A 26,012-nucleotide genomic window follows, 5' to 3' on the forward strand; every position below is an offset into this window, starting at 1 on the left:
TCCACAGTCCTGGACTCGGACACATGTGCAGTGTAGCCTGAAATGACATCAGATCTTTTGAAGACTCACTCACTGGGCAGAGTGCCCAATCAGCTTGAGGTAGTGTGCTGTGTAACCACACCTCTACCACTTCATATTTATGCGGATGGTGGGGATGGGGCCAATCAGGGTCATACTGCTGGTAAGTATCTCAGACCAGATTTGAACTCAGGACTTCCTGATTCTAGGGCCAGTGCCCCACCTAGCTGCCCTCATTTATCTCAATTGCTTCCAAATGCCATCCAGTCATTAACCCTTGTCATTAATATAAACAGAAGTGATGGTGCCTGACAGGAAGTCTTTCACTCAGCAGGCATCTAGTGAGCCCTTGCTAGGCTCCAGATGCTGGGCTGAACATTGGGCTACAATGACAGAAAGGAAACAGCCCCTGCCCTCCAGAAAAGAAGGGAGGGAGGGAGCATTTAAGCACTTGGCATGTGCTAGACACCGAGGACACTGAGACATGTGAAGAGAAAGACAGCCCCTTCCCTCCATTCTGATGGGGGAGCTAAAAAGCAAGGAGGGACTGATGTGGAGGGGAACGAGGTCCAGAGAGTTGGGAGGGTGAAGGCCATGCATGTGGGGGTGAAAGGCTCATGAGGAGCCAGTAGGAGAGGGGGCTTTGAGACAGGACCAACCTAGACTTCCAGCTGTCTGTCCATAGGCTGTTTTGATTATGATACCAATGTTAATGAGAATCAGCTTAGATAACATTTATCAGCCATTGTCAGGTTCACATGCACTTACATCCATGGTCTTGTTTGTTCCTCAGAGTAACCCTGTGAAGGGATAGTTACTAGTGCCCCCATTTTATTGATGAGGAAGCAGAATCTGGGGGTGGCAGAGTCACCTAGTTAGGTAGTACCTCAGACAGGATTTGACCTCTTTCTGACTCTACTAAAGCACTCACAGCCCACTTGACACCATAGTGCTGGAGAACGAAGGGGGCACCACACAAACACACAACATGCATGGCATACCTACATGCAAATATATCCAGAGTCCTCTGAAGTAATTTCAACGACTGGTGTGTTGGTGTGGTGGAGATGGCCAGGGGCTTGATGACAGCCAAACAGAGACCACTTCTTGGGACCCTCTTGTACAGAAGCCCTCCTCCCAAAGGGAAAGTCAGCCATCACTAGCTGCTCTTTGGGTTCAGCTCTTCACTCACTCCCAAACTCATTGGGACGTATTATTATCACACCCATGTCTTGCCATTCTATTCACAAGTACAGCATGAAACATTTCCTCCCCTCTTAGCTAAACTAGGTAATGTTTAACACCCTTGTCAAACTGTCAGGACACAGAAGTAGACAGTGTTTTGAGTCTCATCTCAAAACATGTTGGTAGGGCTACGCATTGGTGTAACCATGTAGGAAAACAGCTTAACACATCTTGGCGGGCTTGGACCTGTTGCTCTCCCTCCTGGACATGTGCCCCAGGGAAGTCAGAGGTAATTATCAGAATCTTCATTGCAGCACTGATGGAGGAAGAGAGCCCTGGAAAGAAAACCCTGACTGTATGGAATGTGCTTGTGGTTGGAATCCCAAGAACCCTGGGAAAGCTCAGGTGCCTTGGTGCAGATTGAAATGAGCGGCCAAAGGACATGCAAAGGACTGTGCTTGGCTCTGTCCCAGTCCCTCGCTCTCCCAGTCTAGTGACCACTAGTGCATCTGGAAAGGAAGAAAGACAACTTGGGCCTTGCCTGTGCTTGAAGAAGCCCTGTTTGCCTGGGCTTCTTTGGGGAGCTCTCACTGACTCTCCCTGGGATGACACAGCCTACAGTTTGGCTAGGAATTGCGTTCCCTGGCCTGTGTTTTTCTCTCTTCTGTTCCTTTTTTCTGCTCCTGGAGCACCTCTTCCATTGTTCACTTCTCCCCATTCTCCACAGTCTGATAAAGATGATAGTCTCATGGCAGCCAGGGCTGTTGGGACCCCAGTCAGTGTATCGTGAACCCACCATGGGTAGTGAGGCGCTCCATTGCTCTCCCAGTCTTGGCTGTCAGTTCTCTAGTAACTGTTTGGTTGGGTCTCCAGTAGAGTTCTCATGTGATCTTTCTCCATATAAGTCTGTGTTTCCTTCTTCCCTCCATCTTCCATTGTCCCCTTTTGGTCTGCCCCAGGCATCAGCTCTGTCCTATCTTTGGTCCCTTTTTTCTTTCTAACTCACTTAAAGGTTCCCTTCTAACCATAGCAATACAGATAGATGCTAGTGCTGGGCTGCATCCCACCTTCCTCACTTGTTCATGCTGTGGTCTGGAGGACATCAGGCTTGGCCTCTGAGCTCCCCATGGGAGTCATTGGGATTGCTGTTGATCATTTGTCTTTTGTCCTCATCAAAATGTTTCTGTTTGTATTTTTAGAATTTCAGTCTTGGCCTCTTTTTTCCTTCTGGGCTTCTTCCCCAGTGGCATTGCAGTCCATGAGACTCTCCCTGTCTTTCTCTGTATACTTGGACATTTTCCTTCTAATACCTAGGTTCTAATTCTCTTTGGGATTCTCACCAGGAATGTGCCTGACATGGCATGAGAATCCATTTCATGATGAATCTCTTAGTTTGGGCTCCATGGGGGAGCAGTATTCTGTGCATCTTGTTCAGTATTGTGAGCATCCTGTGAATTCATATCTTACATTTCTATTCATTTTTCCTCATAGTTCTATTTCTAAGGTAAAAAAAGTTGTACTTTTTAGGTAATAGTTATGGCTACTAAAAAGGCCTCAGACATTATAACTTGATAAATGTTATTGGTGCAATTTGAAACCAAAATTCCCCTTAAATAAAGCACAAGTTAGAACATTAGGCAGAAATGGAAAAGGTGCATTTTAATAGAAATAAATATGAAATCTTTCACATGGATTTCAAAAAATCAGTTTCCCAAGTATAAGATGGGAGCGTGTTAAGGAAAGAGAGCAGCCGGATTGAAAAAAGATTTGGGGGTTTGAGGTACAATAGCTGCACCTCCTCAGGATGTGGTAGTCAGGCAAGGGAGTAGACTCTTTGAAGGAAGCTAGCTGTCCTTCTGTACACTGTCCTTGTCCTCCTCCTCCACACATGTGGAGGATTTTGTTCAGTTTTTGGTTACGTTGATAAGTTAGAGCGTTTCCAGAGATGGGCATCCCAGTTCATGACTGGCCTTGGAGCTCAGGATGGTGGAAGGAGGTGAGGCTCTTGGGAATCATCCCAGCCAAAGAAGCTTTGGGCCTCGACCTGGAAAGGGCAAGGCTGTTGTACCCCAGATGGAGGAAAAGGTGTCACGTTGGAAATTCTTACTGTTATGCATCGGGCAGCACCCACAGGGCTTCTACTCTGCAGAGAAGTTGGGGGGAGACCCCTGCTCTGAACTTGTCTTTGAGGCCGAGCTTGGTCACTGGGGTTTCCCTTGAGTTGTTCTTTCTGCTTATATCGTCCTAGTCATTCTGACTTGTTTTCTTTCCCCAGTACACTTCACTCACATACGTCTTCCCACACTTGTTGCTGTACATCACCTTTGTTTTTTTCTTTGCTACAGTGATATTCTGCAACATTGGGGGACCTCAGCTTGTAGAACCATTCCCTGATTGCTAGGCATCTTGACTCCTACCTCAAGTCTGGCTCTAAATATTTGGGGGCAATGGGGCATTTCTTTTTGGTCATTCTCTGGATCCAAAGGTGTAGACATTTCAGTTTATTTCATCACCTAATTGTGAACTGCCTTGCCAAGTGACTGAATTGATTAATTTAAAATTTCAGTTTATAGAGCACTCTACCGTAGACTCATTGGATTCCTTTTTTTAAGGTTTTTTTTTTTTTTTGGTTTTTTATTTTTTTTAGCTTTGTGTCCCAAGCTTGTTCTTAGACACTGAAGAGATTCTCACTGCAGGAGTCATTGATAGGATCCACTTTTGTGACCAGTTGGGCCTATGGGGGCTGGGTAGTTTTATCCCTGTGATTCAGAGCTTATCTACTCTTGGAATTCTGAGCTGGGGAAACATGAATTAAAAGTCTCTTCTGTCTCTCATGTGTCCCCTTAGGGTTAATGACTGTATTTTGCGAGTAAATGAAGTGGATGTCCGGGATGTGACGCACAGCAAAGCTGTCGAAGCCTTGAAGGAAGCAGGGTCCATCGTGCGTCTGTACGTCAAAAGACGGAAGCCGGTGACAGAGAAAACGGTGGAGATCAAACTGGTGAAAGGCCCCAAAGGTAGGGTAGTGAGAAGCTGCTGCTGATGCGATGCTGGCACTTCCAATGAGAAAGTAGCACTTGTCGGGATTTAAAAAGTGACTGCAGAGTCTGGGCAGAAGGCGACAAAACCTAAGATTGATACATTTAAAATGTGTCTGTATTATTTTCATAATTAAAGTAAACAATCCCTCTTTATTTTGAGTATTTTTAGCACGTCAAAGCATAAGCTCAGTGAGCAGACTTTCCTTTGTTCATGCAGATAACAAGCCTCCTTGCAGTGACTTAGATGGAAACTAGGCCGAGAAAAAATCGAATACAACTTCCCTAAGACTTCCAATCATGGAGTCTTTTGTTTCTTAATATGGCAAAAATTGATCCACATTTCAATAACCTAAAGCTAAATAACTGAAATTTTAAAAAAGATTTAGTCTTCCAAAGCTGACATTGTTTTCCATTCTGTAACCCTCAGAATGAAGTGATGGATAGGCAGCAGGGTGCAGGGCTAGGGCACTGGACCTGGAGTCAGGCCTGAGACAGTTCCTAGCAGTGGAACGACTAGCAGGTCACTTTCCTCTGCTGTCCCTCCCAGGGTCCATGCACACAGTAAGCACTTTTCTCAGCACTTGCCCCTGCTCTCCAGGAAAGCCTGTGTTTGTGTCCCATCTCTGGCACCTCCTGGTGATGTGACTCGGGGCATGGCCCTTCCCTTGTGTAGCTGTTCTCCCTGCACCTCTCTCAGTGCCTCATGTGTGACGGCAGAAAGACACTTTCTATCTTGATATGCCCAGCGCCTAGCTGAGAGGCGCTCCAGAAACCTTGATGGAACCAAAAGAAGCAACCCTTTCTCTTCCCATAACCAGCCTTTCAACCCAAAAATGTTTAGCTCAGAAACAATCAGGAGATGCACAGATTCTTATATGGTAGCCCACACTGTTGGTCAAGAGTTTTAGTGGGGGAGACCCTGTGGGATCTGTTAGTACAACTAAAGCAAAGAAGGGTGGCAGAAGCAGGGAGAGCTTGGACATGTCAGGTTATCAGCAGTAGGGGCACATGGCTTTCCTCCTTCTAAAGTGTATTTTTAATGATGGGGAGTGATTGGCCCTGTTGAAGACCGCCATTTTGTCATTGCAGAGACTCTTATGGCTTGATCTTGCCAAGGACTTATATTTCAGGAGGAAATTGACGCTTTTGAATTTTCCAAGCAGGTCTTGGGTTCAGTATAGCTGGCGGAGTTGGGAATCAGCATATTCCTGGGGATAACAGCATCTATGTCACCAAAATTATTGAAGGGGGAGCAGCCCATAAAGATGGAAAACTCCAGATTGGAGACAAACTTTTAGCAGTAAGTAGCTTCTTGTTTTTCTTCTGACCTCCTGTTTTCTTGCTAAACTTTGATATTTTTAGTCATATTACAATTTCATGTATTTCAAAAGATGCTTCTTAGCACTGAAAATTTTTTTAGTATGAAAAGAAAACATTTTTGGTGTGTCTTTCTTGGAGCATATTCATATACCTAAAAATATTCCTGGCTATTCCTAGACTAGCTCTTCTTTATTTTTATCTGGAAACATTTTGGCATATGCTTTTCATTCTCTGGATCCCAGGGTCTAGCACATATGTCCCAGCCATGGGTATGTGGTCTGGCAGCAGGGAGGAGCAAAAAAGAGAGGGGTGGGATGAGTCCCTAAGACCCCAGGTGTCTGTCCCCATCAGAGACGAACAGGTGGTCTACCTGCAAGACATCTAAGGCAATAGGGATTGAGAACTGGGGCATGCCCCAAGCAGGACCAATTGCCCACTTTGCCCTCTTAGCATCAAGGCAGGGCTCCTGAAAGACTCTACATCGAACTGAGCTGGTTCTCAAAGTTCAGAGAAAGACATGGGTTTTAGCTGGAGTGCAGTGAGTATTTGGGAATAAAGTTTAGGGGGAGACAGCACCCAGCCAGACCATTATTTCACAGGTGAAGTCATCTGCACAGTCAGTGCCCACACCTCATTTTGCCTTTTGGACTGGGCCTCTGCTTTTCATTGGTATAGGAAGCACCCTCCACTCCCAGCTTAGATTGCCCTCGGCTTCAGTGACTTGCCCAGGGTCTTAGGGCAGACTTGTAGTCCGTGTCACTCACTGTCTTTTAGTATCCTCTGACTTTTGAACCTTCATTTAGATATTCAAAATAGATGGCTCTTTTACTACCTGACCAGTGAGCTTCTGGAAATAGGTGAAGTGTTGAACTCTCTTCATCTCCTTTGCCTTCATTGTCTTCTGGTCTGATTATTTGTGATTAATGAAATGACTAAAATGCAGAGAAGAAAAGCATTTTTATATAATTCATAGAGTAGGAAGCCAATTTGTGCATGTTTTAGCATTAACTGTGGCTTTATTGAATGTAATATTTTAAGACACTTTAACTAGTATCTATCTACAGAAACCTTGAAAGGATGAATTTGATCTTGTTCCTGTTCATTCTTGTTCACCTAAGAAACAAAGGGAAAAATACTAAGTGCTTTGGAGGTTCACCATGCTGCCTTCTTGGGCCTTTTTCTCTTTCTCAGTTAACCCTGTCCTTAGCTCCCATGGGCTGAATTGCTCTCTCTTAGCCAATTTCTACCAGATCTCTCTGTCTTGTCCTGCCCTTTCTCTTGAGCCTCAGGTGAGCCTCACGGATCACCTATTCATTTCACACTGAATGTCGCATGAGCATCTCTACCGCAAAACTCCTCTTTCATCCCCAAACTCACCCATCTTCCAAATGTCTCCTGCCTATTCAAGATGCCACTGTCCTGTAGTCATGATCTCACTGGTAGCTCCCACTTCTCACATGCATTCACCACCCTCCCATATAGTCTGTTCACTGCTAGATGAGATGACAGGGCCAGTCACCCCCTGAGCAGGCATCAAAGAATGCTTCTTCCCTTTGCCCTCCATGGCATCCTACCAGTGTAGGTCAGGCCCTTGGCACCCTTTGCTTTCTGAGGCATTTCTCCAGGCCTTGCCACCCTGCGCCTTTTAGTCCATTTTCCACACTGCTCACAAAGGAATTTTCTTGGGCAGCTAGTTGGCTCAGTGGAGTCAGTGCTAGGCTTGGAAGCCAGGAGGCCCTGAGTTCAGATTCTTAGTAGCTGTGTGACCTTGGGCAAACCACTTCTTCTCTGACTGTCTCAGTTTCCTCCACTGTAAATTATAGATAATAACACCACTCCCTTCCAGGTTTTTTGTCAAGATCAGATAAGACAATATTTGTGAAATGCTTTGCAGATTGTAAAGTATGATAGAAATGCTGTTACTCTTTTTTTCTCCTTAAGCGCCAGTCTGCTAGTACCTGGAGCATATTCCATGAACTTTAGTCCTCCATCCTGTCCCTTGGATAAAGCAGAAGTTGCCCTGTTTCTGTCTGATAGCCCTACACACATTGGTCCCTTGTTAGACATTTGCTTCCCCTCTCTGAGATCCAGCCACACACAGGCTCCCTGTGCTCCTCAGCCCTGACTCTCCTCCTGTTTTTGGCCACTCCCTGCCCAGTCTGTCTTCACTCAAAGGCCCAGCATAGACGTCCTCACCACACCCAGCCCTGGTGCCTCCCCTCTGCTCACGTCTGCATTCTCTCTCTTCATGTTCATCACACTCAGGTGTAAATGCATTGTTTCATTCTTTACACTGTGTAGCCAAGTGCCCGGCACACAGTGCTTGTGGCTAGGCTGGTTTATTTCCCAAATCTGGGTTTGAAAGTTCCAGTTTCTGTTGCTAACACGCGAAAATATTTTCTGTGTTTCAACCTCTAAATTCTGTCTGTCCCTATTTTGTTTTAGGTGAATAGTGTGTGCTTAGAGGAAGTGACTCACGAGGAAGCTGTGACGGCCTTAAAGAACACGTCAGACTCTGTTTACCTGAGAGTGGCAAAACCCACCAGCGTGTATATGAGTGATGGCTGTGTGCCACCTGATGTCACCAACTGTAAGTGCTTTATGGCGATTGTTCACAATAATATGCTTAGGCACCATCACATCCAGCACACTGGAGTAAACTGGGGTCCTTCCCTCTGTTGATGGTTTCCTGCTTATCCTCTGTAAGCTTGCTTTGGCTGGATTGGTTTGCACGTTGTCTCTCCCAACCCTTGTAAGCGCCTTGAGAGCAGGGACTGTCATTTGCCCCTTTTGTGTCCTCAGTGTTTAGCAATAGTAGGAACTTAATAAATTTTGATTGACTGATTAAACGAATCCAAAAAAAAGGCCAGAGTTGCAGTTATGCTGCCTAGCGAAACCAAGATAATATTTACAGTATAAAAAGAGGTAAACGTGGAAACTGCATTATACCAGAAGGAACCATAAACAACAGACCTGTGTCAACATTAGAATTATGTGATCTCAGTGTCTTATCATCTAAGTAAAGGAAAAATTGGCTGAACTGACAGAAGGCCTGGATAGTAACACAAAAGTGGGAGATTTCCATTACTCTCTTTTGCTTTGGACAGATAAAAGGGATGACATAGAATTGAACAAATTGCTGGAGAAACTAGATCTAAAATGCTTGTGTCACCTTTTAATTGGAACTGCTAAGGAATATGCATAGTTTTCCATTCTTCAAAGAAAGAATGATCATGTACTAGGCTACAAGAGATATTTTAAGCAGATGAAAAAAGGCAGAAATAATAAACATATCCTTTCAGAACATTAAAAATAAAAATAATCATTCAGAGGACACAAGCAAAAGACTCAGATGTAAATTGAGAATTAACAGTGAATTTCTAAAAAAATTGATTGAAGAACAAATTTTAGAATCAGTAACTAAGAAAATGATAATAGTGAAAAAATGTAACAAAATTTCTGGGATGTAGGTGAAACATTCATAAGGGGAAAAATATATCCCTAAAAAAGCATAAGCAAAATAGAAAAAAGTAGCAGAGCCAAGGCAGGAACTTGCCTGAACTATGCCAAATTCCCCTTCAAACAACATTAAACTAAGGCCTCAAAACAAATTTTGGAGTGGCAGAACCAACAAAAGAAAGAGAGGAAACAGTTTTCCAGCTGACAACAACTTGGAAGGTCTGTCTCACTAGGGTGACGATGGAACTCACTTCAGCACAAGCCATGCCCTGGCAAGCCAGCAGAAGACCTTGGGGGCAACTCAATCTGCAGTGGCAGCTTCTGGAGCTCTCAGCCCACAGATAGTAAGAGGTCAGTCAGACAACTGGTCAGAAGGAAATTAGAGGGGATCCTCTGCTGACTGTGGGAGCAGGGCTCTATTGCATTGCCCATATGAAGTTCTGGGTCGCAGTCCCAGGATAAAGAGGAGCACTAACGCACTGAACCATATCACTGCAGGGAACAGGGGCCCTAGTCACAGTTCTGCAGTAGAAAAGCGTGCTTGCAATTTCACACCAGACAATAGGTCAGGAGAGCAGTGACCTCACCTCTCTTGAGATCAGATGTTAGATCATACCCCCTTGGAAAGAACTAAAAACTTACCGACCACCAGAACTAGTGATGAAAACAGCAGCAGAAGAAACCTAAAGTTTGAGGCAGTGCCCCTTCTACTCTGGAAACAAGAGCCCAACTTTAATGTGAAGTGAAAAGTCAAGAAATAGGCTAAAAAAAACGAACAAGCAACAACAAAAAAAGAACCTGACACTAGGAAGTTACTAAGCTGATAGGGAAGATTAAAATACAAACTCAGAAGACACTGGTGTCAAAACAGCTACATGGAAAGCCTCAAAGAAAAATGTGAAGTGTTCTCAGGACTAAAAAGAATTCCTAGAAGAGCTCCAAAAGGATTTTCGAAAAATCATTAATAAGAGAGGTAGAGGAAGAATTGGGAAAAGAAATGAAAGTGATATAAGGAAATCATGGGGGAAAAAATCAACAGCCTAGTAAAGGAGGTCCAAAAAAAATATTGAAGAAAATAATACCTTAAAAACCACAATAGACCAAATGGCAAAAGATGGAGAAAAATTCACTGAAGAAAAAACACCTTAAAAAGTAAAATTGGATAAATGGAAAAGGAGGTATAAAAGCTCTCTTAAAAAAACCAATTCCTTAAAAATTAAAATTGGGCAAGTGGAAGCTAATGACTTTATGAGAAATCAAGAAACAGACAAAACCAAAAGAAAAAAAAAAGAAAATATGAAGTTTCTCATTGGAAAAAATAACTGACCTGAAAGATTGAAGAGAAATAAGTTATAGAATTAATGGACTGAATGCCATGATCAAAAAAAAAAGAGCCTAAATAGCATCTTTCAAGAAATTATTGGGGGGCAGAGCCAAGATGGTGGAGTAGAAAGACATACATATTCTAGCTCTTCCCCCACAGCTCATAAAATACCCATAAAGAAAGACTCTCAAAAATTCTAGAGCAGCAAAAGCCACAGAACAATGGAGTGGAGCAGATTTCCAGCCCAGGGTGACCTGGAAGGCCAGCAGGAAAAGTCTGTCACACTGGATGCAGAGCGGAGCCCAGCTCAGCCTTGGCCAAGTGGTGCCCAGAGGAGGACTGGAGCAGGCCTCAGCAGAATCCCTGGGAGCAGCCCCGGTTCACAGATCCCTCAACCCATAGGTGCCAAAGGCAGTTTCAAAGGTCAGTGAAAGGTCTTTTTCACCTCCATGACAAGGGAGCAGGGTCTTCCCCTACCCCCAGACCCAGGTGGTGGAAGCTGCAGCAGCAGCAGCACCACCTGGCCACTGCTATAGTGGCCTGGCAGGTAGCAGTCAGAATCCATTGTTGGATAAAGCCGCAGGGGTAATTGAGCAGCTTATCTGAACCTCAGCCCTGAGTGGTGGCCCTGCCCCCACTGAAAGCCCCTGGAGGAATTGAGCAGCTGATCTCAATCTGAGCCTCCAGCAGGCCAGGGAGTAAGCTCCTCTCCCTTTATAGTGCCACCTTGGAGGAACTGAGATCTTACAGGTCCCCGGAGTATACCCTACTCTTGACAGGGACCCAAAAGTCAAGTAACTGATTGGAAAAATGCCCCAAAAAGGGGAAAAAATAAAACTATAGAAGGTTACTTTCTTGGTGAACAGGTATTTTCTCCCATCCTTTTGGATGAGGAAGAATAATGTTTACCATCAGGGGAAGACATAAAAGTCAAGGCTTCTACATCCAAAACCTCCAAAAAATATGTGCAGTATTCTCAGGCCATGGAAGAGCTCAAAAAGGATTTTGAAAATCAAGTAAGAGAGGTGGAGGAAAAATTGGGAAGAGAAATGAGAGCGATGCAAGAAATCATGAAAAGTGAATCAACAGCTTGCTAAAGGAGACCCAAAAAAAAATGTTGAAGAAAATAACACCCTTAAAAATAGACTAACTCAGTTGGCAAAAGAGGTTCAAAAAACCAATGAGGAGAAGAATGCTTTAAAAAGCAGAATTAACCAAATGGAAAAGGAGGTTCAAAAGCTCACTGAAGAAAATAGTTCTTTAAAAATTAGAATGGAACAAATGGAAGTTAATGACTTTATGAGAAACCAAGAAATTACAAAACCAAACCAAAAGAATGAAAAAATGGAAGATAATGTGAACTATGTCATTGGTAAAACAACTGACCTGGAAAATGGATCCAGGAGAGACAATCTAAAAATTATGGGACTAAGAGAAAGCCATGATCAAAAAAAAGAGCCTAGACATCACCTTTCATGAAATTATCAAGGAAAACTGCCCTGATATTCTAGAACCAGAGGGCAAAATAAATATTGAAAGAATCCACCTATCACCTCCTGAAAGAGATCCAAAAAGAGAAACTCCTAGGAATATTGTAGCCAAATTCCAGAGTTCCCAGGTCAAGGAGAAAATGTTGCAAGCAGCCAGAAAGAAACAATTCAAGTATTGTGGAAATACAATCAGGATCACACAAGATCTGGCAGCTTCTACATTAAGGGATCAAAGGGCTTGGAATATGATATTCCAGAAGTCAGAGGAACTAGGACTAAAACCAAGAATCACCTGCCCAGCAAAACTGAGTCTAATACTTAAGGGGAAAAAATGGTCATTCGATGAAATAGAGGACTTTCAAGCATTCTTGACGAAAAGAGCAGAGCTGAAAAGAAAATCTGACTTCCAAACTCAAGAATGAAGAGAAGCATGAAAGGGTAAACAGGAAAGAGAAATGACAAGGGACTTACTAAAGTTGAACTGTTTACATTCCTACATGGAAAGATAATATTTGTAACTCTTAACTTTTTGCAGTATCTGGGTAGTTGGTGGGATTACACACACACACACACACACACACACACACACACACACACACACACACACAGACCCCAGGGTGAGTTGAATAGGAAGGGATCATATCTAAAAAAATAAAATTAAGGGTTGAGAGAGGAATATATTGGGAGGAAAAAGGGAGAAATGGAATGGGGCAAATTATCTTCCATAGAAGAGGCAAGAAAAAGCTTTTCCAGTGGAGGGGGAAAGGGGGGAGATGAGAAGGAAAAGGTGAAGCTTACTCTCATCACATTTGGCTCAAGGAAAGAATAACATGCACACTCAGTTTGGTATGAAAATCTATCTTACACTACAGGAAAGTAGGGGAGAAAGGGATAAGCAGGGTGGGGGAGGATGATGGAAGGGAGGGCAATGGGAGGAGGGAGCAATTAGAAGTAAACACTCTGGGGAGGGACAAGGTCAAAAGAGAGAATAGAAGAAATGGGGGACAGGACAGGATGGAGGAAAATATAGTTAGTCTTACACAACATGACTATTATGGAAGTCATTTGCAAAACTACACATGTATAGCCTATATTGAATTGCTTGCCTTCTCAGTGGGGATGGGTGGGGAGGGAGGAAAGAAGAGAAATTGGAACTCAAAGTTTTAGGAACAAATGTTGAGAATTGTTTTTGTTGTACAGCTGGGAAATAAGAAATACAGGTAACAGGGTATAGAAATTTATCTTTCTCTACAGGGCAAGAGAGTAGATGGGGATAAGGGAAGGGAGGGAGTGTTAGAAGGGAGGGCACATTGGTGGAAGGGGCAATCAGAATGCCCAGTGTTTTGGAGGAGAGAGATGGGGAGAAAATTTGGAACTCAAAATTTTGTGCAAATGAATGTTGAAAACTTAAAATAAATAAATTTAAAAAGAAAAAAAGAAATTATCAAGCAAAATTGCCCCTATATCCTAGAACCAGAGGGTAAAATAGAAATGGAAAGAATCCACTGATCACCACCTGAAAGAGATCCCAAAATGAAAACTTCTGGGAATATTATAGCCAAATTCCAAAGCTTCCAGGACAAGGAGAAAAGAAACAATTGAGATATTGTGGAGCCACAGTCAGGATAACTCAAGATTTAGCAGCTTCTCATTAAAGGATCGGAGGATTTGGAATAAGATGTTCTAATGGGTAAAGGAGCTAGGATTATAACCCCCAAAACTGAGTGTAATCCTTCAGGGGAAGAAATTGCTGTTTAATGAAACAGAGGACTTTCAAGTCTTCCTGATGAAAAGACCAGAGCTGAATAGAAAGTTTGATCTTCAAGTGCAAGACTCAAGCAAAGCATGAAGAGGCAGACAGGAAAGAGAAATCATAAGGGATTCAGTAAGGTTACATGAGAAGATGATCATTGTTAGGACAGGGAGAAGGAGTCCATGGAGACAGGGCACGGGTGTGATTATAACATGTTGATATCTATCTGAAAATTAAAGGGTGAGAAAGAGTTGCACTGGGAGAAGGGAGAGGTAAGATGGGGTAAATTATCTCACACAAAACAGCTTTTGTGACGGAGCATGGTGCTGGACAATGCTTGAACCTCATTTTCATTGGAATTTGCTCAAAGGGGGAAAAATATTCATACTCAGGTATCTTTCTCATCTTAGAGGGAAATAGAGGGGGAGGGGAGAAGACATAGGAGGGAGGCTAAGAAGAAGGAAGGACAGCTTGGGGAAGATGGTGGTGGGAAGCAAAACACTTCAGTTGGGGGCACGGTAAGTTGAGAGAGAAAGAGAGGAGGAGGAGGGAGAGAGACAGTGACAAAGAAGGATAAACAGGTGGGAGAAGTAAGATAAAGGGAAATACAGTGTAATCATAACTGTGAATATGAATGGAATGAACTCAGCCATAAAGCAAGTGGATAGCAGAGTGGATTACATGATTTAGACATAGAGGGTGATACCATAAGCTCATTAGGGGAGCATGGAATATTTTATCTGTCAGATCTGTGGATAAGTAGAATTTAGGACCAAACGAGATACAGATCATTACAGAATATAAAATTGATAATTTTGATTACATTAAGCTAAAAAGTTTTTGCACAAAGAAAACCAATGCAGCTAAGATTAGAAGGAAAGCAGAAAATGGGGAAATTTTACATCACGTTTCTCTGATAAAGACCTTACTTCTTGAATAGATAGAGAACTAAATCAAATTTATAAGACTACAAGTCATTCCCCAGTTCATAAATGATCAAAGGATCAAATGATCAAAACAGGCAATTTTCAGGTGACATCAGAACTATCCATAATCGTATGAAAAAGTGCTCTAAATCATTATTGTTGTTATAGAAATGCAAATTAAAACAAGTCTGAAGTACCACTGCACACGTGTCAGATTGGTCAGTATGACAGAAAAGGAAAATGACAAATGTTGGAGTGCATGTGGGAAAATTGGGACACCAATGCGTGAGTTGTGAACTGATTGACCCATTCTGGAGAGCAATTTGGAACTGTGCCCAAAGAGAATAAAAATTAAACATTGAGGGGATATTTATCAATTGGAGAGTGGCTACACAACTTGTGGTGTATGGCTGTGATGGAATACTATTGTGCTTTAAGAAATGATGAATGAACCATAAAAGAACCACCAAAGGAAAAAAAATCTCCTGTCCCTGATTGACTAGAGAATTCTACCAAACTTTTTAGGACCCATACTTTACAAAGTTTTCTTAAAAATTACTTTCCCAGATTTCTTTTATGAAACAAATATAGCTATAATACATAAACTAGGAAAAGTTAAAGCACAGGAGAACTGTAGACCAGTAAATTTCTTCATGAATATTGCTTATAAAATTGTAAATAAAATCCTGTCTAAAAGCTTGCAGCTATTCAACCAAGAAATCATTTGTCATGACATCATTTAATTTATTCTAGGAATGGATGGATGGATGATTCAGCAGTAGGAAAACAACCAGTATAGTTATTAGATTTAAAAACCAGAACCTCCCTAACTATATGGATGTCTCCAAAGAGATAAGTCTTTGACAAAGTACAACACTTTTTTATACTAAGATCCCTACAAAATAGAGGCTGAGGGGGACCTTTTAAAACCATCTAAAACCAAAAGCCTCGTGCATTTGAGATCTAAGCTTTCTCATTAAATCCAAAAGTACAGCAATGAAGAAATGTATAGATGAAAGAGCAATAACACTTCCAGATTTCAGATTAGATTGTCAAGCAGCAGACATCTAGCACTGATTAAAAAACAGAGAAATTAAGCAGTGGAACAGACTAGAAAAGGGATCGTTAGCAAGAGCAGAAGCCCCAGTGATACACAAAGCAGAAAACATGGATTAGTGAGGAAAGACTTCCCTGTTTAAATTGCTGGGGAAACTGGAAAGCACTCTGGGAGAAAGCAGGCCGGGACCGACCCTTTCTATCCCATTCCACACTAAGGTCTTCATGGGTATGTGACCTTGTGTTAAAGGCCAAAATAAATCAAAGTCATCCTGTGTCTCTTACTGTTATGGGCAGAGGTATTTGTAATCAAAAAGTGACGGGGACAATTACAAAAGACAGAATAGATGATAACTTTGATTACATGAGCCTGAAAAATTTCTGCTACACTTAAGAAGGGAAGAGTTTATGAACAAACAGTTCTCAAAAGGAGCATTCCAAACCATTAGCAACCATAGGAAAGGCTGCTCTGAATCACTAATGGTGAGAGAAATGCGGATCCAAACAATTGAAAGATTTTGCCACACTCTAAAAATGGGCTAAAATGGGGATTGTGTTGGAGGCACTTTGGAAAGAGAGGCCAACCAGGACAGATGGCAGAGCCATTCCCTTTGACTCAGAAATGCTGCTTCCTTTTACTCCAAGTTCACCCTGTAAGAAGAAAGGAGTCCACATGCACCAGAACATTTCTGTGTCTCCTTTACGTGGTAGCCAAGCAGTGAAGCGAGGCATCGATTGGCGAATGGCTGCACAGATATGGTGGGAATGGAGCAGCCTGGCAGGGGCTCCGTGAACTGATGCAGTGTGAAGTCAGCACAGCCAAGAAAACAAGAGAGAGAAAGAAACGTAAAATTACAAAGCAAGCAGAAGGGATAGGAGTCTCCCCGCTCCTTTGCAAGTGTCAGGACTACAAGTATACTTATTTTCAGACATTTTTCTTATATTGGTCTATTGCTCATTATTATGTTGGTTTTTTTAAACCTCTTTCTTTAAAAAAAGTTATTTGTTCTACCATAGAGCTTTCTGGGAGAGGGGGAAAGAAAATAAGCCTTTATATTGCACGTACTAAGTACTGAGCCCCGCATTAAGTGGATTTTTACAAATATTCTCTCATTTGATCTTTATGGCTACCCTGGGAGGTAGGTGCTATTCTTATGTACATTTTACAGATGAGGAAATTGAGGCAGACATGAAGTGAAGCGACTTGCCCAGGGTCACACAACTGGGAAACAGGGGGCCACGTTTAATTTCAGGTCTTGACTCCAGGCCCAGTGCTCTATCCATGATGGTGCCACCATCTGCCTCTGATGAGATGGGCCCTGGGGGAAATAGTGGTGCTGTTTTAAAAATGAGAGAGAGCCTGGAAGGACTTACATGAACTGATGCTGAGTAAAAGGAGCAGAACCAGGAGAACGCTATACACAGAAACAACCACAGTGAGCAAGGAATTTTTCTGGTAGACTTAGCCCTCCGCAGCAAAGCAAGGACCTAAAACATTCCCAATGGGCTCTTGAGGCAAAATGCCATCCACATCCAGAGAAAGAACTGTGGAATTGGATCGCAGAATGAAGCAGAATATTTTCTCTTGTGCTGTGTTTTGTCTTGGTTTTTCTCATGGTTTCTCCCATTTTAATTCTTCTATGCAACATGACCAATGTGAAAATGTGTTTAGTCAGAATGTATGTGTAAAACCCATATAAAAGTGCACGCTATCTCGGGGAGGGAGCGGGGAGGGAGAGGGAGAAAATCTAAAACTTATGGAAGTGATTGTGGAAAACTGAAAACAAATTAATAATAATAATAAAAAAGAAAGTCTAAAAAAAGTAAAAATAAAAGAGAAACGCAGAGAGATCAATGAAAACTATTTTTGAAAACAATCCAGCTTCTAGTTTAGAGGCCACTTAAATCCTCTTCTTATACTTCAGATTTCTTATTCAGAGCTTAATCTGTGACCCAGGTGAAAAAAATAAAACTTATCATAGTCGCTGCCCTCAGGAACCTTAACAATGGATTCCCATGAAACCTTTTGAGGTGAACCAGTCTTCAGTGCAGCGAACAGCTGAGTAGTCATCTCCCAGCCATCGATTGTCCAGTCTTCTTTAAGGCCGTACCTGCCTTCCTCCTGAGACAGGCCTTTCAGACTTCCTTGACCTCGTGCTTGGAAAGTTTTTCATGACCCTGATGCTTCACCACTTGCCTGTGGTTCTGCCCACTGGGGCCCCCTGGGAGTCTACTCTCTTCCACATCCCAGTGCTTCAGAGACTTGAGAGCAACCGTCCCAAGGTCCAGCCCTGTCTGCACACAGGCTCCCACGTTGCCAGCTACTTGTTGGACATTTCCTCCTCCCAGACTCCACATGGCCCACCTGCAGTCCTCTCTTGACCTTCCCTATTACAGTGTAGGTAATCGTGATCCTTCTAGTCCCCCAGTTCATAGCCCTGGAGTCAGAAGACCTGAGTTCAAATTTACCCTCAGACACTTGATAGCTGTGTGGCCCTGGGCAAGTGAGGTAGCCACTGTCGGCCTCTGGAAAACTGGAAAATGGGTATAATAATAGCACCTACCTCACAGGGCTGCTGCAGAAATCAAATGAGATATTGTCTGTGAAACTACTTAGCCCAGTACTTGGTACATAGTCAGCACTTAGTAAATGCTTGCTTGCTTCCTTTCCTCCCCCATATATTCAAGTATTTACCAAGTCTTGTAGATTCTACTTGTATAAATACTCCCCATGTCACTCCCCTGGCCCCTCACCCTAGCTCAGGCCCTCTTCTCCAGTTGGGAAGCCTCTCTGTTACCCCTGGGTCGTCTATGTCCTGAATCCCTTTTCATTCTATTGTCCCTAGGAAGTAGCCAACTGTGACCAGAGTGCTTGGTTGTCCTGAATTTTTGAGCTAGTCCTCATCTAGGTCTTCCTGTGCAGTCTTATAGTCTTGTTAAAGTCTCTTGAGAGTCATGGCGTGACCTGTGTGAGTGCAGAACCTAAGCTTTGGCAAGCCCCTCACAGCTGAGAGGGACTTTGTTATGCACCTGATGATGGACTATAACTGCTTCACCCAAGGGTCCCATCCACCATGTCTCCCTCCTCGTCAACGAGTGAGAGGGGCTTCCTGTGTATCAAGCGCTGTACTGAGCATACAGTGCAAAGACAGTAAGTTATTGGCAGGGCAGGCATGAGACATTAAACTGTTTCGACATATATGTAGGGTTACATTAGGTGTTGTTGGAAAGATCCATGGGAATCCTTAAAGTCTTAACATAGTAAAGAAGCCCAGCTTTGCAAACAGGTTGATCGTAGTTAAGTTTTCTTACTGAATTAATGAACTAAATAAACATCTTTCATACCGTATTGCTCGGGCAGTTCATTCTTTATTTTAATTACTTTTTCCTGTTGTATTTTTCTAGCTTATTCTCAACCTGTGGACAACCACATTAATCCACCTGCTTATTTGGGCCAAACACCAGCATCACCAGCCAGATACTCCCCTGTTTCCAAAGGGATGCCTGGAGATGATGAGATTACAAGGTAAGGAGCTGGCATTTCCTGCCTCCCTTCAGCCTGACTGGTCAACCAGGGCTCATGCTTAAGAGACAGCCGTACCTTGAAGAGTCGAGAGAACTTGGATCATTGTTTGACACGTTTCATTTCTCCTTGTTTCATGACGAAAGAAACCCTTGTTCAGCTTGTTAATTAGCAGAGCTTTTGTGTAACATTGCATTGAAAAACCAGGCCATGTGGTTCTTTTTAAAAAAATCTTTTTTTCATTAAAACTTGGTTTTCTGTCCCTCCTTCCCACCCTTTACCCCACCACTGGGGAAAGAACAAAGTTCTTGTAACAGATAACCCACAGTCAGACAAAACAAAGCCCACATGGGCTCACCCAGTGAGTGTCTCCTTTGGTCCTCCCCTGGCACCCAGCCACCTTTGTCAGGGCTGGTGCTGGCTCTCCACGTCATTTGTTGTTATAGTAGTGGTTCTGGTTCTGGACACATCCTTCTCTGTGAGCTCATGCCAAGGAGAGTCCGTGAGCTGGTATTGTTTACGGGGCGAAATCACAGTGACCAGTTTGCCAAGGGCCCCTCTGGCATTTGTCATGCGCCCCCCCACCCTTTTTGATGGGTAACTGTGGATAACCATCCAAGATTTCCTTTAATTTGCATTTCTCTAATTTAGTGATGAAAAACTGCTCCAGATAAGACTTAGTGATAACCTGGATTTCTTCCCTTGAGAATTACTTGTTCATATCCTTTGACCACTTGTCTGTTGGAGAATGGCTGTATTCCTATAGATTTCATTTCATTTCTTATCTATCTTGGAAGTAAGACCTTTATCAGTGAAACTTGTTGCAGACCTGTGTCTAATTGTAACTGCATTTATTTTGTTTGAGCAAGCCGTATGTAATTGTGTGTAATCCCAGCTCTGACCATCAGATGATCATCCCTCATTTGGTTCTGACCACTCACCTGTCTGAAGAATTGAAAGGCAGCTTCTTTCTTTCTCCTCTGATTTGCTTTTGAAATCCCTCTTCAGGCCGAAGGGAAATCCGTTTGGAGCTCATCTGGGGTGATGGGAGGGGAGGGGCTCCCCTTGACTGGCTTTCTGCTGGATTGTTCCTGGCCCCCATCGTTGCCCCTTTGGGTTTAGCCAGCATTGAGCCACTCGTCTGATTCTCTGTAGTTGATTATCCAGGTAATCTGTCCAGTCAGCAACTTCTCTCCACTTTAATCCGTCCCTAGTGCTTTGGATGAGTCTGCTTTCTCATGGAGTTTTAGATCTGGTGCTGCTGATAGAAGGCCCCCCCATGTCCACTTTAAAAAAAATGATTCTCCTCTTTTTCCTCCAGATGAATTTTATCATTAATCCTTTGGTAGTTTGATAGGTAGGGCATTGAATAAGTAAATGGAGATTGGCAATATTGCCCTCTTTTATGATTTTAGCTTGGCCTGCCTGTAATGTCTGTATTTCTATAAAGAGTGTTTTGGAGCTCTTTTTCTGTTCGTCTCCTGTGTGTGTGTGCTGGCTAGTCAGCTCCCAGGTGTTCAGTCAGTCAGTCAGTAAACACTTATTAAGCACTTGTGGAGCAGAGAGCAGAACGGGACATGGCCAGACCTTTGGTGGCTGAATGGAGGATGAGTTGGAGTGAGGGGAGACTGAGGGAGGCAGACTGCCAGCAGCTGTGGCCATGGTCCAGTTGGGAGGCAATGAGGGTCAGAGAAGAGAGATGCTGCAGAGGTCAGATAGACAAGCCTTGGCACGACCTTGTAGGTGGAGGGTGGGAGAGTGAAGAGGCCAGGAGCCCTCTATGGTAATGGGAAGAGAGGAGGGGAGGCGTTTTGGAAACAGTGAGTTTAGGAGGCCTACGAGACATCCAGTCTGATGGAAATTCCAGTGACTTCCTATGTCCTCCAGGAGCCTTGACCCTATTCCCCAGACTGTTCCACAAACAAGACCTTCCCGCTCTCTGCTCCAGGCATTTCCCCCAGGGATGGAAGCCTCTCCTTCTGTTTCCCTGACTGGTGACCCGGCTTCCTTTGAGCTCTAACTAAAATCCCACCTTTCCTGGAAGCCTTCCCCACCCCCTCTCTATTCCATGGCCTTCCCTCTGCCAATCATCTCCTGTCGATCTTGTCTGTGGCTTGTGTTTGTAGTCTTGGATTGTTGTCCTCTTTACGTTGTGAGTCCCTCAGGGGCAGAGACTGTCTTTTGTTGCCTTTTGTGTGTCCGAGGCTTAGCACCTCTAACTAGGCTTATTAAATGTTTGTTTATTGACTGATGACTTTAGCTGAAAGGAGTGCCTGCCCAGAGTTCTGGTCCTGGAGTCAGGAAGATTGGAGTTCGGTTCTGGCCCCAGACACTAACTAGAAGTATAACCCTGACCAAGTTACATAACGTCCATTTGTAAAATGTGGCTGATAATAACACTCACAGGGCTCTTGCAAGTGAAGTATTTGTGAAGTATTTAGCCCAGTGCCTGCTCTGTAGTGTCTGCTGTCATCACCATCCTCTCCTCCATTTGAGCTCTACAATCTGTTGGAAGGTAGCTACGTGGCCAAGTGGATGGAGGCAGGAAGACTGTACTTGGAAACCAGCTTCAGACGCTTGGTAGCCATGGGACTCGGGGATTAGAACAGCACTGACCTCCCAGAATTACTTTGAGGATCCAATGAATTAACATGTGTAAAGCACTTTTGTGGCAATGATACTTATCATTGTCTTGTTAGGATTCTTCTGGTAAACAGCATGTGTTGGGTTCTGCATTCTAATTTACTGTTTATCCTCCCTCCATTCATAGTTAGGATTATTAACTGTAACATTTCCCTCCATCTTCTCTTCTAGTTTCTCCTTACAGACAAGGTTGTGGGATAGGAGGCTGCCCCCCACACTGATGTCACTGCATGCCTGTTGCTTCTTCCCTAGAATTTCCTTGCACAACCCTCTTCCCCATGCCCTCTCGGAGTCTAGAATGTGTTTTGCTTATGACTATTTCCTTCCTAAATCTACCCTCCCTCTTCTTCTCCCTTCCCTGCCCTCCCACCACGTCGTGCCTTACATTTTCTGCACCAGACTTCATGTGCTGCTTCCTCCCTCCCCACCTTCATCTTTCATATAGAAGTTTTATTGTATTTGAAGACAATAAAACCCTTTCTTAGCTTCTGGGGGTCGGCAGAGCTGTCCTGTCACAAGTGCCCATCTGCTTCACGGGGGCTGTCTATCTTGTGGGCCTCTCTTGCTATGTGGCCACCGAGGGAGCACTTGTTAATTAGTGGTGATGTGCTAAGTACTGGAAATAGAAGAATGAAATGAAGAATGTTGTTGTCCACAAGAAACTATGGTTTCTGCCAGGAAGGGAGTGAGGAGAAAACTGAATTTCGACTTAGAAGGCCCAACTTCTCATCTCTGACTCGTTTTTCCTGGCAGGATCTGAAGAAGTACCAGTTGGTCTGGGCTTCTGTCCCACCCACACCTGCCAAACTGCCATCCCTTCACTGCTGAGGCAGACTTAGGAGCTGCCATCTGTTATTGTCAGGGGTGCCCTCAAGGGCCAGCAGAACCAAGGTCTCCCCTCTTTCTCCTAACACCCCATCCCTTTCCTTTGCCTGTCCTCACCTCCCTGCTCCAAGGTTCTGGGCTCCACATCTTTATTCCTTCCTCTGACCTCAGTGGCTCGCCTCATCTGGGAGTTGCACATTTAAAGTGTTCCCCCACAATGTGATGTATCTGGGAGAAGTCTTCATTTCAAGAATGTGAAGCACTTTGCATATAACTTCCCAAGAGCCCTTTAGGGGAAGTGCTATTTCTGTCCATTCCCATTTTACAGATGAAGAAACTAAGGGCCAGAAGAGTTGTGACTTGCAGCTAGGTCTGATCCAAACCTCAGCGTTCCTGATTAAAGCCCAGTGCTCTTACTCACCACTGGGGACCCACTGCTCATGTAATTGATTCTTCCCTTAAGGTTAGCACTGCTCCATGTTCTTTGCATGGATTCTGCATGCAGTCTTCTGCTCAGAAATGGAAGGCCGTTAAGACCACAACTTGTACATTGTGTGTGTTGTGTTCTCAAAGAGGACCATGACGTCAGGGAATGATGACATGACTTGCAGTTGACTTTGATTTGAGATGGGGTGGGCTGTGCAAGGTCACCAGCCTCACTGTCTGCTCCAGAGCCACCTGGGTCTGCTCGTCAGGATAACTGGAGATGGCCCAGGATGCCCTTTTAGACTAAGGGCTTTATCAGATTCTCACTTTGAGGGAGGTAAGGCCCATTCTGTGAACAGGCTTCTTTAAGAATTGAGTCAATTTAATTTTAAAAAATATCAAACTGGGAGGGAAAGACCCTGAGGGTCTTCCAATAGAGAAACATTCACTCTGAGTCAGCCGGGCCCAAAAAACAGCCATGAACTTGGGCAGGGACCTATTGTCCAATCAGTGAGATCCAGAGAGAATTGGGTTGAAGAGCTTTGCCTTTGAGAATGAGATCTAGCCAGTAAAGCTCAGATTAACTAGGTATGCATCCGTGCATGCTCAGCAGAGAGGCTGAAGCTTAGTGAGAGGGAGCCGGGTGGCCGAGTGCTTGGAACTTTGCCCTTGGAGTCAGGTAATAGCTGTAGAACCTGGGACACATCACTGCACTTCTCAGCCTCAACTCACTCACCTGTAAAAGTTGCCAGGGTTATGGGACATGTGTGCGCACGCGCCTATGTCTGTGTCTGCATCTGCGTGCGCATGCCCTGGTACACCTTGAAGCACCGAGGAGGCAAGAAGCCGGACAGTGCCCAATTCCGGTTCAGTCTCCTGACCTCTTCACCCACGATTACAGAAATGATGACTTCTCCTGTGCTTCTTTGCATAAATGATGTAGGGAAAACTAATTTCCAGATATCTGTGTATGAATTATCCATTTTGGTTTATTCTCAGCCATTTTTACTCTTCCTTGATTCCAGCCTTTAGTAGGAATGAAATCAATGAAAACACTTGCTAAGCACCTACTGTGTGCCAAGCACCTTCTAAGTTCCTCTGGGGATCCCACCAGGAGAAGTTGCCCGGGGCGCCTCTTTAATAGAGAGACCAGGAGTCCTGCAGTGGGCTCTGTGTCAAGGCCCAGAAGTCCCTAGATCAGAGGGGGACTGCAGAGCAAGATGGTGAGGGCTGATCAGCTGTCCTCCGTGTCAGTAGAAGGAGGCCAAGGCAACGGCACAGGGAGTTGCTGATGTTGGTGGCAATTCCAATGCATTTTGGGACCGCAAGGAAGGAGGGGAGGGGAGGGACGGAGGGAAGACATTGAAGGGAAGGAGAGCAAGAACTAGAGGTAGTGAAGCCAGGGAAAGCCTTTGTTTATTAGCCACCCCAGAGCGTGCAGATGCCTGGAGTCAAGGAGACTCATGTCCCTGAGTTCAAATCCAGCGTCAGGCATTTACCCTGGACAAGTCACTTCACCCTCTTTGCCTCAGTTTCTTCATCTGTACAATGAACTGGAGCAGGGAAGGGCAGACCACTCCAGTATCTCTGCCAAGAAAACCTCAAATGGGGTCACAGTGAGTCAGCTGTGACCATAACAACAAAAATGGAGGATCCATTCACTGTTTTTAGCAAGACTTTGTGCAGGGTGAAACAGTGTGAAGAGATGCTGTACATCCCATTGGTGAGCCAGACCTTCTTGCAGCAAAATGCTAATAGAAGTGGCTAAAAGATTTCCTGAACTTTACTGGTGTCATCACTACTGTAAAGAGTGACTTGGTGGGGTCTGTGTTTCAGAAAAACAAGGATAACCAGAATGGTGGATATCAGTAAACTTGATTTTACTACGTGTAGGGATCTATTTTCACTGAAAACTCTAGGATTGTGGCTTTGCCCCATCTTTTCCCTTAACAAGAACGGTTCGTTTCTCCCTTTCTTTCATTTTTTTCCACAGAGCTCATAGAGCAGCTGCCACGTGCCAGACACTGTGCTCGGTGCTGAGCATGTCGTGACCAGACTACGGGCTCCTTATTGTAGCTGCTTTGGTTTTGTTCATGCAGAAATGCTCAGTTTTATGCAGCCAATTTTATGTTTTGTCTCTTATTATTTACCTTCCTACTGCATGCTTGGCACTGGAAAGAGAGAGCCCCTGCCCATCGTGCAAGAATAGAAGAGGGTCTGTACCAACATGTGTTTCTAGAGACACTTTACGGGGTTGGCTGAATGACCACTGAAACAGCTTTTGTAAAGGGCCTGGCACTTAGTAGGTGCTTAAGTGCTCAGTAAACTCTGGTTGTCCCCATTGGCTCCTGAATCAGCAAGGGGCAGCTGCTCCTGTAACAAATTAAATGCCTCTTTTGGTAAGTCACCCAGCCTCAGAAAGATCTGGCTGGCACTGTGGGCTCTACTCACGTCTTCTCTTTGTGGAGAGCTGCCATGAATCCCATGTACAGGGGTCAAACTTTTTAAAAATCACAGTGCAGTATAATCCACTTAGTGCTGCTCTAAGACATATCTTAACCTTTGAAATTGTGATTCAGAAAAGGCTTCCAGATTTGGCATTCCCTTCCTGTCATCATTTGTGGAGATAAGATTCTCAGCTGTTGTTGCAGTGCTGACGAAGGTTTCAGGTTGATGCAGTGATCAGAAGAGTCTCAGTTGTGTACTATCTTTTATTTTAGGGAACCAAGGAAAGTTGTTCTTCACCGTGGCTCCACAGGCCTTGGGTTCAACATTGTGGGAGGGGAAGATGGAGAAGGAATATTCATCTCCTTCATCCTTGCTGGAGGGCCTGCTGATCTGAGTGGAGAGCTCCGCAAAGGGGACCGCATCATCTCGGTAGGACTTGCTCTCTCCCTTCTGCTTGTTAAGAATATTCGGTGTTTTTAGTAAAACATGCAGGGAGAGGGAAAGTTTTAAACTGAGAATTTGTCATTTAAACAGGTCATTGAAAAGAATGATTTAGATCATTTTGGTGCTGTGCT

General features: G+C 44.0%; 1 protein-coding gene across 15 annotated transcripts in view; it reads left to right on the forward strand.

Moving 5' to 3' along the window:
* Positions 1–26,012, forward strand: part of DLG1 (discs large MAGUK scaffold protein 1) — a 200,460-nt gene that overhangs the window by 135,516 nt on the left and 38,932 nt on the right. For 8 of the 15 annotated variants that reach the window (XM_072618942.1, XM_072618944.1, XM_072618948.1 and 5 more), the window contains 5 exons: positions 4,051–4,220; positions 5,408–5,544; positions 8,010–8,154; positions 18,978–19,098; positions 25,710–25,866. In XM_072618942.1, the coding sequence (XP_072475043.1) occupies positions 4,051–4,220; positions 5,408–5,544; positions 8,010–8,154; positions 18,978–19,098; positions 25,710–25,866 (730 nt within the window). Of the gene's footprint in view, positions 1–4,050; positions 4,221–5,404; positions 5,545–8,009; positions 8,155–18,977; positions 19,099–25,709; positions 25,867–26,012 lie in introns of all 15 variants that reach the window. The other 7 variants (XM_072618953.1, XM_072618941.1, XM_072618945.1 and 4 more) reach the window with 1 other exon arrangement.

The sequence above is a fragment of the Notamacropus eugenii genome, chromosome 6, assembly GCF_028372415.1.
Source record: "Notamacropus eugenii isolate mMacEug1 chromosome 6, mMacEug1.pri_v2, whole genome shotgun sequence".
NCBI classification, from domain to species: Eukaryota; Metazoa; Chordata; class Mammalia; order Diprotodontia; family Macropodidae; genus Notamacropus; species Notamacropus eugenii.